Raw genomic sequence first — 14059 nt, forward strand, 5'->3', positions numbered from 1 at the left:
AACTCCGTAGTTCCCAGCGCTCGCCTCACACAGGGAGCTCCTGGGCCTTGAACTACTCTAGCTTTGTTCCCATCCCAGGAGTTCTGAATTAACCAGTAAGAGGACTGCCCTCAGGATTGGCTCATTCCAAAGCTCACCATGCCCCCAACCAGGTGGGTCTAATATCCAGCAGAGTCTAAAAAATACCATTCTCACTCTACAGCCATTTTGGTGTTTTCATCCAAAATATCTGAACAGACAGCATCAGGTGAGAAACTATGCATCTTGGACTTTACCCCGGCCCACACCAATTGAGTCTGTCTGTACAGACCAGGCATTGAGGAGGTAGTGCCTACACATGTTAAAATGTCACTGGCCATTTCAAGGAGTAGGTTAGTTCGTTTTTGATTACTGTTACAAAATCCGGAAGATAGAGGAGGATAGGTTTCCCTTGACTTTCATTTCCAAGTTCTGTCCATAGGACACTGTCCCTGCCATGCTCTGGCCTCACATCACAGCAAGAACAGATGGCAAAGTAAACCATTCATCTCACAGCAGTGAAGAAGCAGAGAGAACAGGGGCCATGGTACCTAAGCCCCTCAAGGGACAGCCTTCAGTGACCTAATTTCCACCTATGAGGCCCCAGGTTGTAAAAGCAACACCCCTCTGTATGCTGATGATCAATCCTTTTTTTTTTTTTTTTTTTTTTTTTTGGAGCTGGGGACGGAACCCAGGGCCTTGCGTTTGCTAGGCAAGCGCTCTACCACTGAGCTAAATCCCCAACCCCGATGATCAATCCTTTAATACACCCACCAGAGTCAGCACAGGGGAGAGAGAACGTGTGAGCAATTGGTGACTTCATTACTGCCTTCCATTCTCTGACACAGGTGAAACTCCATTTAGTTACTACCTTGTAACAGAATTTGAAAAAAAAAATGGATGATAGTGTAAGCTCATTTCTATTCTGTCTGTAGTGCCTTAAACAGTTCAAGTTGGCAGGCAAACGCCTCCAGCATTGTGAAAGGGGTAAGGGAGGAGTGGGAGAGAGAGGGGAGAGATGATCTGACGGGGAGCAGGCTAGTCAGTACTAGTGGATAGTGAGTGAGTTCAGAATACAAGCTGAACCCGATCACTTCGCACACCTGGCCAAAGAAACTGCTGTCTCCCCACGTCCTTCTACTTAAGGAGACAGAGCGTCTCAACGAATGCCAGGTGTCTGGAGGTCAAGAAAAACACTCAGATACTGGAGACAGATCAGTACCTCATCTAGGAATGCAGTTACATGTGTGAACAATGACCTGGGTATTTCTCCAAACAAAACGGTTTGGGAGAAATCACTTTCTCCCGTGCTCCCAGTCATCTTCTTTGCAAAATAAACCAGCTTGTGTTTCACATCTCTTGGAATCTGGAACAAAAGCAAGATAATTAGTTCAAGTTTACTACAGAGCCTCTTTGTTAACAGGCAGGATTTGCTGTATGTATCCCACTTGCAGACAGATTGCCAACAGAGGAAGTAAAACCCTGGCTTCTGGCCCATATTTACAAACAAGGTTGCTCTGTTGCTCTTCTGTGTCCTGGAAAAGGTAGGATTCTCTTATCTTTTTTACAATATCACCTTCAAAGACATGCCCATTACACCTAAACAGCATATACTGTAAGATTTTCATAAACAAAACCAAACATAAGAACATTTCAATCCTAGTGAGAGTTCCCCCCTTTTGATAATTTTTCTCTTGTTTGAAAATAAGCCAAACGGAGTCACAAGGGGTTAATTTTCATTTCTGCCATCAAGGCAAAGAACAGAAGTGTTTAGCCAAGATAGTTTAACATTCCTATAACTGTTGAGGGGTTCTGTTTCGTTTTGTTTGGTTTGGTTTGGTAAATACTACACTATTCAGCTTCTATGCTCTGAGAACTTTAGGTTTCTTGACTTGTCTGACATAAACTTTTTTTTAAAAATTATAATTAGGAGAATACTAAAACAAAGCTATTCAAAACTCACGCAGCTGAAATGCAAACATCCTGTTACTCGCTAATATTCTGAGGGCTTGCCTCATACCTGTCCTAAATGACCACATCTGGGATGATGTTACCCCTTTACAACATGAATCCCAAGTCCAACACTGCTGAAAGATAACCTATTAGGCAAGGAAATTCAGAAAGGAAAGAATGACAAGAAAGCAAAGGAAGAAACACAATGCCCATTAAACCTGAGGCCTGTGCAAATTACAGGATACACACACACACACACACACACACACACACACACACACACACACACACACACGGAAGTGACATCAGTTTTAAAGGAAAACACATCAGAAAGTAAAGCAATTGGACACAAGTTTTTAGAGTTCTATTGATAAGTAACTTTCCAAAGCACACCTCTGCTACAAACAAGTATGGAGGTGACTTTTCTTGGAACTTATGTTTGGGGGTAGAGAGACAGTTCCTTTCCCAAACACCCACATGGTGGTAATTCACAATAATCTGTAACTCCAGTTCCAAGGAATCCCAACACCCCTCTTCTGACCTCCATGGGCACCGGGTACTCACAAGGTGCCCAGACATACACGCAGGCAAGCATGCATACACATAAAAATAAAATGAATAGATCGTCTAAAAGGAATTTACAATATAACTGCCAAGATAATACTTCTAGAAATTACTAATAATCTAATTTACAAAACAAGCATGTTTATTTTGTGCTTTAAACGACACCAGCCAGTCTTATTTGTTTGTTATTGTTGATTTTTGTTGTTTGTTTAGTTTGTGGTTTTGACAGGGTCTCATGGTGTAGCCCTGGATGTCCTGAAACTCACTGGGTAGACCAGGCTGGTCAGAAACTCACAGAGATCCTCCTGCCTCCTCTGCCACTGCCTCTTCCTCCCAAGTGCTAGGAGTTAATAAAGTAAGCGCCACCACAGTCCAGCCTGCTCCCGCTCCCTTTTTTTGTTAGAACTCGATTATTTCTTTCCTGGACAAAATGTAGTATAGATGCTGAAACAACTCACGCTATAAGGGTTTAGCTTGAGTTGTTTAAAAGAATATGACTCTGGAGTTCCGTCGGGGTCTGAAACAGAAGTTATTTGGCCCCGCAAAGCTCTCCTGGCACCATTAGCCCAGGCTGCCTTAGTTTTCTTGCATTATTTTATACAAATATCTCTTTCGACAGGCATCCCTTGCAGAAAACTAACATACAGTGTTTTCTGTAGAGCTGGTGCACAAGGGGACACAGAGACCAGGAGGTGGACTTCAAGTTACGTTTAAATCCCACAGCCTGCATCCTCTCAAGTTGCGCCTTACCTCGGGGGACGCCGAGAGCAACCCCGGGGCGACACTAAACACCAGGCTAGCAGGACCACTGCTCTCCAGAAAGTCTCCTAGGACCTGCCGGTGGTCCTCGCTCTCCAGATATTCGCCCCACGTCTCCTCCGGGAACCCCAGCGCTTGCTGCAGACGGCCTCCCAGGAAGCGCACCCGGGGGTCTACGGCAAAACGTTGCGCTCTCCGTGCAGCCTCCGCCTCCTCGTCTTCCTCGTCCTCCTGCTCCGAGGGGCTGAGCCGCAGCACGGTCCCTTCTTCCTGGGCTGCCATCTCGTACCTAGCTAGAGAGGATTCTCGGAGTCCTGTGCCACAGAGGCGATCTCCCGAGGCAGTGCCAGCAGTTCTGACTGCAGAGCCAGGAGCACTGGAGGCGCGGTGGCCCGGACTGCATCGCGTCCCGTTGCCAGGGAGATGGCCGCCCTGCCCCAGCCCCGGAAGGAGGGAGGGAGGAGTGAGTCTTGAGCCTCTTGGAGCCTCCAGGCAGAAGAAATCAGGCCAGGGAACCATTGGATTTCTCTGTTTTCACCCCCTGGGCATCTTGGAGTTCCCAGAAATGTTCCAGGACTAGCTAGAGGCTCTGGATTTAGCAGTACTGTCTTGAGCAGATATTCCTGCTAATTTGCTGCCCTGGTTAGTTCATCTGGTCCCTACAAAGCCAGGGATAATTGCTCAGTGTTTAACTGTGGGTGAAGTATGCCCCAAAGTAATTCGGTAGACCTCCTCATTGCTGTCTTTAAGTTCCTGGGAGGACAGTGTCCCAGTAAAACAAAACAAACAAAAAACTCTCTTACTTTCCTAATTGTCAAAGTCCAAGATCTAGGCATCACAAATCCTGATTCTTACCCCCAAAGAGACTGCAATGAGCTTTTTATAAAAGGCCAAATGCATCAAACGCAAATGCTAGAGTTGAGGGTAAGAACTTATCTCAGGCAGGATGGTGGCAGAGCATAGTCGAAGCCCTAACTTCCATCCCCAGCGCTCAGAAATCTTACTTTATCCGTCATTCGCTGATATTCTTATTATTAAAGTATTCAGAATTTTGAAGTGGGAGAGAGTCTTCGAACTAAATAGGTTTCACCCATCCCCTTTCTTTCCCAACAGGAGTTACCTTTGATAATTCATCCGTATTTATAGTAAGGCTTGAACATTCTTGTTTTCCTTTGGGAATATTGCCTCTCACATCCATCTAGATGTTTTTCTGGTTATATTATCAGATTCTTAGGTTTAAATGTTTCTGGAGAGCCTTCATAAAGATGTCACAGCCAACATCAAATCTGCCTTGTGATTTATGGTGTCTCTTGGGAGTGTCCAGAACCTAGGTGTAGGAGATTAACCCTGAGTTTATATTCCCTTGACCTTATATTCTAGGTTTGTATGCTCCTAATTCTGGTACCAGAGAAACTGTCTGTAAATAAATAAATTGAGGAGATGGCCTACTGCCTCAGAGCTTGAGCCCCGTAAGCCTGGCTACCACAACCGTAGCCCTAGAATTCACATAAAAGCTCAGTTTGGTGGTGTGTTCCTATAACCTAGCACTTCTAAGATGGGATGGGAAGCTGAGGCAGGAGAATCACCTGGAAGCTCACGGGCTAGCTATCCTGGAGTACACAGCAGCTGAAACTAGAGAAGGCTTGCCTCAGCAAGGTGGAAGGCCAGACCAACTCCCCAGAGTTGTCTCTGACCCGTAACAGGTGCCTGTCACACACATCTCTCACACACACACACACACACACACACACACACACACACACACACACACACACGATTGTGTAATCAATACATTTATTTTAAATTAAATTATAAGTCAATAAACTACTTTCAATTTGGGGAGGGAACAATTAGAACAATAAGGCTAGTATTAAAGTAAGCTTTTCAAGGACTCAAATGTAACAAAATAGCCAATGAAAATGTAGCAAAGAATTTAACTCACTAGCAGCCATGAGAACAGTGAAGTTGCTGTAAAGGGAGCCTGCCAGGCTCGGTGCATATTCACAAAGACCAGTGCAATTTTTACTTGTCATTGAGTTTTCTCTAGCAGAATAGTTCCTTTTTTCAGAATTTACATCTGTAATTAGCAAGTATCTACAAATAAAAAATATAACTTTTATAAACCCAGAGTTTGAGTCTTTCCTTATAGTAGATATTAAGAAATGCATTTTCCCTAGAGAGTTTGTACCTTAGAGTAATAAAATCATCACTTAGAAAGACATGCTTTCCCTCCTTGGATCAAGTGTTATTTAAAAATACCAAGTAGGTACCATGCTGAGTTCACTTGGTTTCTCAAGAAAATCCTTATTAAACACCTACTGGGTGCCAAACACTGCCCTGCTGCTGAGCACTGCAGCATGTCGGCACTCTAAGCGTCTCTCCTCACATTGTTGTCTAAGCTAGCTCCACACTGTCTGGACTGAGGTTGTTCTACCTGGGTTTGCCTTCCCTTTCTATCAGGTGCTGTCAGGAGCCACCTAGGATAGGCTAAAGGCGTGCAGGTGACTTTTCTGGAGATGGCCCACCATTTTTGCATGGCTGTGATGGGTAAGCTCTGAGTTGCAGGGCCTTGAGAAATTTCATCTCAGGATTGCTTCTTGCAGCTGAAATGCCTTTTCCTATCACTATTACATAGTGTAATGATTCCTGGCATTAGCCCACCCTGTTGAGCAGATTTTCTGCAGATCGACATAAAGATAAACTTTCATGAATTAATGCTGCTTAGATGAATTTATGATTTCACAGAATTACTGATTTGATTTAAACAATTTTAGAAAGAAAGTTTTCAGATGGTTTTCGTCGTTTTGCCAAAAAGATGTAATAAAGGTAGACTCAAGAATAGAATTCACCCCTCCTCAGAGAATAGTAAGTAAAGGCTGCATAATAAGCCAAGCAATAAGCTTTCATAATCACACTAAGAAGAGATATAGGCTTGGGACAAATATGTGTTCAAGGAAAAACATTCAGGACCAAGGATGAAGCCACAGGTGTGCACTCACTATGATAAGGCAAGGCCGTGTGAAAACTCTTGCTTTGGACTTATGTGCTTATAGAATGAAACACTGCTTTGAACTTGTTACGGGTTCTTCTCTGTAATTCCCCTTCTGTGTAACATTTTATCTCTGAGGTAATTCTTCCTTACATAGAGAACTTTTTGTTTAAAAGGCTATAAAAATTGTTAATAGCAATAAAGAAAGGTGGTGTGGCCATTTCTGCTACATCTAGAATGTGTGTACGTGCGAGCGTCTATGTGTGTGTTTGAATGTGTTCCTTGTTTTCCTTCTCTTTTCTCTCTACTTCACAGAGAATAAACTCCAGGCTTTTCACCTGGCCTGCAAGAGACTCCTGGGCAAAAGAGAAAGGAACTCTAACAATGAATCCTTTACTTAATTCCCTGATGCCACACAGCAGGAGTTAATTACCTGAAACCTTAGGATAGTAAAGAGTTTTTTAAAAGGTAAATATTACCAAAAGTAAGCAATTGCACCCCCCAAATCACAACCTCTGCCACCACAACCTCCAACACCCCCATCTCTGCCTTCCCTGGGAAACCCCATGAAGCCCGGAAGGTCACCCACAAGGTGCTAAGTGTGTGATCCCAGCAAGCCATTTTCCCCTCTGGGTGCCTCGGTTTCCTCACCTGACATAGGAAATCATCAACATTTCAGCAAACACTTCCTCCCTTCACCTTCCCTTGAGAAGGGTTCACTTTAATATTCCTGGAGTTGCTTCAGTAATGGGATGTGAGCAGAGGTAACACAGGTTCCAGATGACTTCGTATGTTGGAGCTTGTCTCCTGTGCTTTAGGGGAGAACATTCTCAAGTAGCCTGCTGCTACAGGGAACCAATCTCTTATCCCCTTTCCCACTCCCACCAAACCTCTGGTCTTCCCGGTAAGGTCTCTCCAACTTTCACCTCTCCCTCCAACCCCAAACTGTACCCCACCCCCCATTGGCCTTAATTAGGATTGTTTGCTTGGGCATGAGTGAAAGGCTATTTAATCCAGTAAGGACAATTTAGCAGAGATAATCCACTAAAAAACATGAGTCCCCCCCCAGCTCCCTCCAGCAACTATTAACTGCCTAACAGTCCTCAGGGAGGTGTGGAGCTCTGCAAGTCCCACCCTTATTAATGATGGCTGTTGGTGAGCCTACACTCTGCAGATAATCACTACTGCTGTGAACGTGTGAGTACGACAGTCATTTCGTGTCCAGAAGACAGTGTTTTATAGCATTGCTTCCATTCCTATTTCTTTTAATGTTCTTTTAGCCCCATCTTTCAGTGTTTTCTGAGCCTGGGGTTGGAGGTTGGGAGTTGGCATAGATGTTTACAGTATTAGGCATGAATTCCCTCTGGTGGAGCAGGCCTGGGAGCCAATCGGAAAGCAGTGGGTTATCCTCATAACAGCCATGCTGCTGCTGTACCAGTGGGCATATCCAGCCTGGTGGGTTTGTAATGGAGTTCATAGAGTTCATAGATAGGTAAGACCGTCAATCACTTTTCTCCCTAGCAGCCTTCATAACACCTTTCAGAGCCATAAAAAATGGGGCACTGGGAGGAAGTGTTTGGCTCAGTTCCAGCTATTTACGTCCTGCAACCAAAGTACTTATGTCTTCTCCAATAGCATCTTGTTGGCAAGTTTCAGTGAGCAATCCATGTCCTGTGTGGATTGATGTCTATATGCAGGTGAGGGCAGGTACAAGATAAGGCAAGGCCTGTGATTGGGAAATGGAAAAGAAAGGCAGGGGCAGAGTTTTCGAAAGGTGGGGTGGAGAGAGAGGAGGAGAAGGAAGAGAAAATGGAGAAGAAGAATAACCCACCCCGTGTGGCTTTAAATAGCCACAGGTATCTATGAATATCTTATAAGGAATGGATAATTACAGGACAATTTGTTTTATCTAGGTGGGCAATTTATATCAATATCAATTGGCTCTGAGTTTATTGTGTGGATCTTTTGTGGTGTGGAAATTTACTGATATAAATCTGATTGATAAACTACAAGCTTCTAGATTTTTGATTTTACCAGGTTGCTGGGAATATTAACAGAGTCTATAGCAAGAGAGCCTTGAGGCAGGTGGCCACTGCATGGGGCTAGCCTGCTGGGGACAGAGAGTTTTAGGAGGTAGTGTGGCCTGCTACATGGTGCCCCATACCATATTTTTATTATTTACCACAGCAGTCCTATCTTACCCACCTCTACTTTTATATCACTTCTGTTCTACTACTTTCTCCTTCCCTTAAGACCCCTTATCCCCACTCCCCACCACCAACACGGGCCCTACTGACACTCCAAATTAAACACACAAGCCTAAAATTCAAGGTTGGGATCTACTCATTGGTCAATATGTGTTGAGTAATCTCCACGAATGCGTGGGTGACCTAGGCTTTCCCTCATTGACTTGTAGACGTCCTATTGCTGTGAGTAGATATAATATAAAGAATTACTTCAATTTTTTTATATTTCTTAAACTTGCTTTATGTCCTAGCATATTATCTACTTTAGAGAAAGTTCCACGTGGTGCTGAGAAAATTGTGTTTCTGTAGCATCTAGATGGGATATTTTGTAGATCTCTGTTAAGCTCACTTGGTCTGTGATGCCATTTAAAATGCAAGTATTTCTCCCTTTCATGATTTTGATCATTTTGTTGTTGTTTTGTTTTATTTGGTTGGGATGTCCTGTCAGTTGGTGAATGGTGTATTAAATTCACATGCTACTGTTATGCTGGGTTTAATATGTAACTTTGCATCCAGTAGTACTATTTTTTAACATTGGGTGCATCTGTGATCAGGGGGCCTTTATGTTTAGAATTGTAATGTCTTCTTGGTGCAGTTCCCATGATCAATATGAAGAGCAACTTCTCTTACTATGTTTGAAGTCTGTTTTGTCAAAAATTAGAAGAGCAAAACTGCTTGTTTCCTGAGTTTATTTGCTAAAACAACTCTTTTTGTTTGGTAGTAGGGTACATTCTTTGGAGGCTACAAATGGATGTTCTGTTTACCCTACTAGTCTGTGTGCTTTGCTTTGAGAAACTAAGACCCTTGATAGTCAGAGCAATTATTGAAAGGTATGAACTGATTCTTGCCATTTTGCTGAGTTTGTGGTTGGTTCTTCCCTCTTCCTCTCTTGCTTACAAATTATTCCAACATGGTCTGTTCTTTTCTCTGGCCTTATGGGTGGATTTGCCTTTCTCATGAATACAGATAATCCCTTCAAGTACAAATATTTTCTGTAGGTTGGCTATAATTCCTTTGACCTATTTTTTCACAGAAAATTTTTGCTTCTCCTTCAAGTATGACATGTAGCTTTGCTAGATAGTAGTCTGGGTTCTAGCCTGGGTTTGCCATTGTTATCTTCCTGAACGTGAAGCACATTCTTCTAAGGCCTTTCTGGCTTTTTCACCTAACAAGTCTACTGTCATTCTCATGAACTTGCCTTTATATGTGGCTTGGACTTTCTCCCTTGCCACTTTCAATATACCTTCTTTGTTCTTTTGTTTTGCTTTTATATTCAGTGGTTTGGTTCTACTAGGGTGAAGGAGGTTCTTTTCTAGTCTTGTCTGTTTGGTGTTCTAAAAGCTTCCTCTATTTGGTTTGGCATCTTTACTATCTCTTAAGAAATACACTATTATGATTCTTTAGAAAATGATTTCTATGCCTGTAGAGTGAGACTCCCTTCTATCTTCATGCCTGTTATCTTTACTTGGTATTTTCAGTGTCGTGTGTATCTTAGAATTCCTGCTTATACCCTCTTATTATTTTATCTGTATCCTAGCTGGATTGTTCCAGCTCCTCCACCTTGTCAAGTTCAGCTGTTCTGTCCTCTCCTTAACCATCCTGTTGCTCAGAGTTTCCATGATGTTTTTTATTTGGCCTACTGTGTTTTTCACTTCTAGTATTTCAGTTTGTTTTTCTTCAGTATTTCCTTCTCTTTGTTGAATTCCCTTTCATAGATTGTGTTGCCATAATCATGTCTTTCAGCTCTGTGTGTTCCTAACTGGGAGCTTATTTGCTTCTTCGATTTCTTTAGAGTTCTCCATCTGGGATTTCATCTAACTTACACTAACTGGATGCCATTGCTGTAGGATCAGTCAAGTTCTGCAGGAGCTATGTTGCCTCAGTTTTTCATGTTTCTTCATTAGGGATTTTTGTTGTTGTTGCTTGGTCTTTTCTGTAGTCAGATGTATCCTTTCAGTTGAAGGAGTTACAATACTCAAGTTGGTCTTGGATATGGTGGAATTGAGATGCTTAGTTCATGAAATGCTGAATCTAAATAACACATGGGCAATTTTTCTAGAAATTCCTGAGTGCTCTGGGGTTGTATCATCTTGAGTATGCAGTAGTGATGGGTGAAAGTGTCCATTTTCTCAGCCATGTGAAGTTTCCTCCTCCACAGTGAAACCACACGTACAGATTGGGTTACAAAGGTTATAAAGCTAGGAGGGTGTGGTTCTCTTGCCTCCTTGGTTCAAAACATCAAAATGCCTATCGTGGAATCTATATCATTCTCTGACTGGAATATTAACTGTAAGAACAAGCACAGTAATTATATTAGCCAAATGATGCCAGTGACCCCTTTGACTTCAATTACCAATAAAGATAAACAATAAAGGACAATGTGGTGTGTACTTGGATTTTAGTGACTAAGGTTACATGTTGGATGGGGGAGGACAGGGACACAGATCAACTTTGAGAAAATCAAAACAGAAAGATAGCTGGGTAGAGAAAGCCAGGAAAATGATAGAATCCACAGATTTTAAAAAATAGTTGAAGCTGTAGACAGATGTGATTAAGGAGTAAAAGGAGAAGGGAAAAGAATGAAGGAAAGAAAAAGACTCAACAATGGATGGAAATATATGAGATATGAGTGAACAATATAGTAGAGAAGGCCTGAGTAGAACAGATAGAAAAGCATAAATGGCCATCCTAGAACCTACTGGAGCAAGGCAGGAACAAGTGTTGCAAACTGCTGTGGCACATAGGTATATATATGCCAGAGAGATTAGCAGAGATCAAGGAATTAAAAGGGTACTTATGGAGTGAATTAATGAACTTCACTGAGTTCAGAGGCGAAGTTCTAAGATCTCATTGCTGCTAGGGGTGGCAGAGGACGAGAGTAGGAGTCCTTGGTCTACACAGGATCCATGTTTTGTGTGGTTTCAAGTCCTTTCCTGCTGGTGTACTTGAACCCCTGCACTGCACCTTGACTCTTTATCCCTCAGGTCCAGAATATGTAAGAACCATCATTCCTCCAGCCCAGGTTACACTGTTCTTACCCAGCCATCTTGATTCAACCAGTTTGGAGCTGATTTGAGATGACCTGCAGCTAGACCCCCAATTCTTATCGCTCCCACCTGCTTCCCCTGCAGAGATCTCCCTGATTGATGAGTTCATCTGCAGACCTTGTCTCTTGGAGGAAATGAGCACACTGCGTACTATCTTGACTGTTTTCTTTGACAAGGTAATCTGCTGTCTCACCCAGGAGTCCCACTCTCTGTTTCTTGACTCCCACTCCAAGTTTTAATGGAACTCACGGTTGCCCAGACTACACAATTCATTTCCAAGTTTCTCTTGGAACTAGTGGGAAGTGAAAGTCATTGAGAGGTGCAACATTTGTGCCTGACTCCTTAGCATTGGCTCTCCTTTCCACATCTCTTTCCAATCTGCCAGCAAGAATACAGCTATGGAATGCTGAGCCACATTCAATCATGCAAGACACACATCAAGCATATGGAAAGATGCTGTAGCTTCCTTACGAAAGAAAAGGATAAATGCAAACTGTAGTACAAATATTATGATTTTATTTTTTAAAAGTTTCTTACTCTTTGAGTTTCACCCAATAGGTTCTTTTCATATTCATCCCCTCCCCTAACAGTTCCAATATCTACTTCCCCGTTCTTTACCTCACAGGGCAGATTCGTGCCCCCATTTTCTTGGACGTGTGGTCTTACACTTACGCATGGTTGACTTAGCTAGGGCAGCACTCCAACAGAAAAGTGACAATTGACAGTCGTTCCATGGGTAAGGATGGCACTTATCCCCAACTCCCCATCTTGTGCTGGATTTGATCTGACTTGGGCTTGCGTAGGCTGTGTACATGCTGCTGAGAGCTCTCGGAGCTTTTATGTGCAGTTGCCCTGCTGTGCCCAGGAGATACTGTTCCCTCTGGCCATGCAGCACCTCGGGCTCTTATACTCCTTCCACTTCCTCTTCTGCAGTGATCCCCGCCCCTTGGGATGAGAGGGTACAGCTTATATGTTCCACTTAGGGCTGAGCATTCTGTAGTGTCTTGTTCTCTACACCTTGGCCAGTTGTGTGCCTGTGTTCAACACCATCCGCTAAAAGAAAGTAGCATCTCACATAAGGACCAAGAGAAACTCTTAGCTTTATAATTTACACGTTAGGGCAAGAGTACCACACCTCCCTAGCTCCATGGCCTGTGTAACCAATCTGTGTGTGTGTTGTTTCACTGTGGAGGAGGAAACTTTTCACGATGCTAAGGATATGGGCACTGATACCCATCACCTCTTCATACTCAAGGTGATATAACCCCAGAGTACTCAGGAATTTCTAGAAAAGTTACCCATGTGTTAACTTTGACACAGTGAATTTTCTTCTAGAAAACTGTACACAAGGTCAGTCTCTACATCACATGCTGTCAAACTTGAGCAGCCAAATGTGCAACAATGGAGGTTGGTTGAAGTGTGAGATAAGGTGTGTAAGGTGTGTAACAATGGAGTCACATAAGGCTGTACAAAAGAACAAGGATGGTGTTGCTTCCTGGAGTGCTTTTTGACAGCCAGAAATGAGAGGTATAGTAGCTTCCATCCGTGAAAGCAGAAGATTGTAATATTGCACTTGCCTATATATTGTTTTAATAAACACAATAGAATAACCCCCAAACTACAATATAAAAGTGTTTACACATGGGACAGGAAGAAGACATACTTCCTATACATGACTTGAATGCATGTAAGTATACAAAAGTTTAAACTTGAATCAAAATCTATAAAAATCAAAAGTGAATGGAACCAATGCATTCACTGTGTGTTGTCAGTGGGAAATCAGAATGATTTCGGGTGACTTTAAAGTAGCAATTAGATAGATAGCATGTCCCTGGTGTAAATCTGACGAGATCGGGCGCGTTCAGGGTGGTATGGCCGTAGACCCCTGGTGTAAATCTAACCTAATGGCAAACAGAACTGCACACACACAAGTTACATACTATCTTGAAGGGGTTTTCCATCATTGTGCCGTGGTGGATCATGTTGGAAGGCTGTCTGTGCATCATGAACACAAAGCTGTCACAGGCTGGATTCTCTGGCACTCACAGTCATTTGTAAAGGAGTGCTCTTCAGGGACTGAGGACCAGGTAGAGGCACATGTTGGATAGTCAGGCAGTTGCAAGAAGAGTCCTACTCTAGCCCACAAGGAGCTCTTCCAACAGAGGCCAGGGAACCCCACCTTCAGTGGTCCACGGCCTCAGGTAATTTGAGCTCACCTGGACTGGAAGGTACACATTGGCCTGGAAAGGCCCTTTATAGTAGTATCATGGCCCAGGGCAGGCGTCAGCTATGGCACACATGCCAGCAACACTTTTAATTGGTGGGAATACCTTGATATTACCTGAGGATGGGGAAGGAGCTTCTACACAAAAGCAAATGAATTGAAAATTGTAATTGAATTGAGATTCCACCTCGTTTCGGTCAGAACAACCAGAATCAAGAAGACAAAGGTAGAGAGATTGCAGTGGACCTGAGTTTGGTAC

The 14059-nt window shown here is 43.1% G+C and overlaps 1 protein-coding gene across 1 annotated transcript in view; it reads right to left on the reverse strand.

Annotated features, from left to right (window-relative positions):
• Nucleotides 1-3651, reverse strand: part of Dnah11 (dynein, axonemal, heavy chain 11) — a 316147-nt gene extending 312496 nt beyond the window's left edge. The window contains exons 1-2 of the mRNA XM_087554982.1: nt 3286-3651; nt 1241-1384 (exon numbers count right to left, since the gene is read on the reverse strand). Of these exons, the coding sequence (XP_087411108.1) occupies nt 1241-1384; nt 3286-3576 (435 nt within the window). The 5' untranslated portion in view covers nt 3577-3651. The remainder of the gene's footprint in view (nt 1-1240; nt 1385-3285) is intronic.
• Between the last annotated feature and the right edge of the window lie 10408 nt (nt 3652-14059).

The sequence above is a fragment of the Rattus norvegicus genome, chromosome 6 (genome assembly GCF_021556685.1).
Source record: "Rattus norvegicus strain SHRSP/BbbUtx chromosome 6, alternate assembly SHRSP_T2T, whole genome shotgun sequence".
Taxonomy (NCBI): Eukaryota; Metazoa; Chordata; class Mammalia; order Rodentia; family Muridae; genus Rattus; species Rattus norvegicus.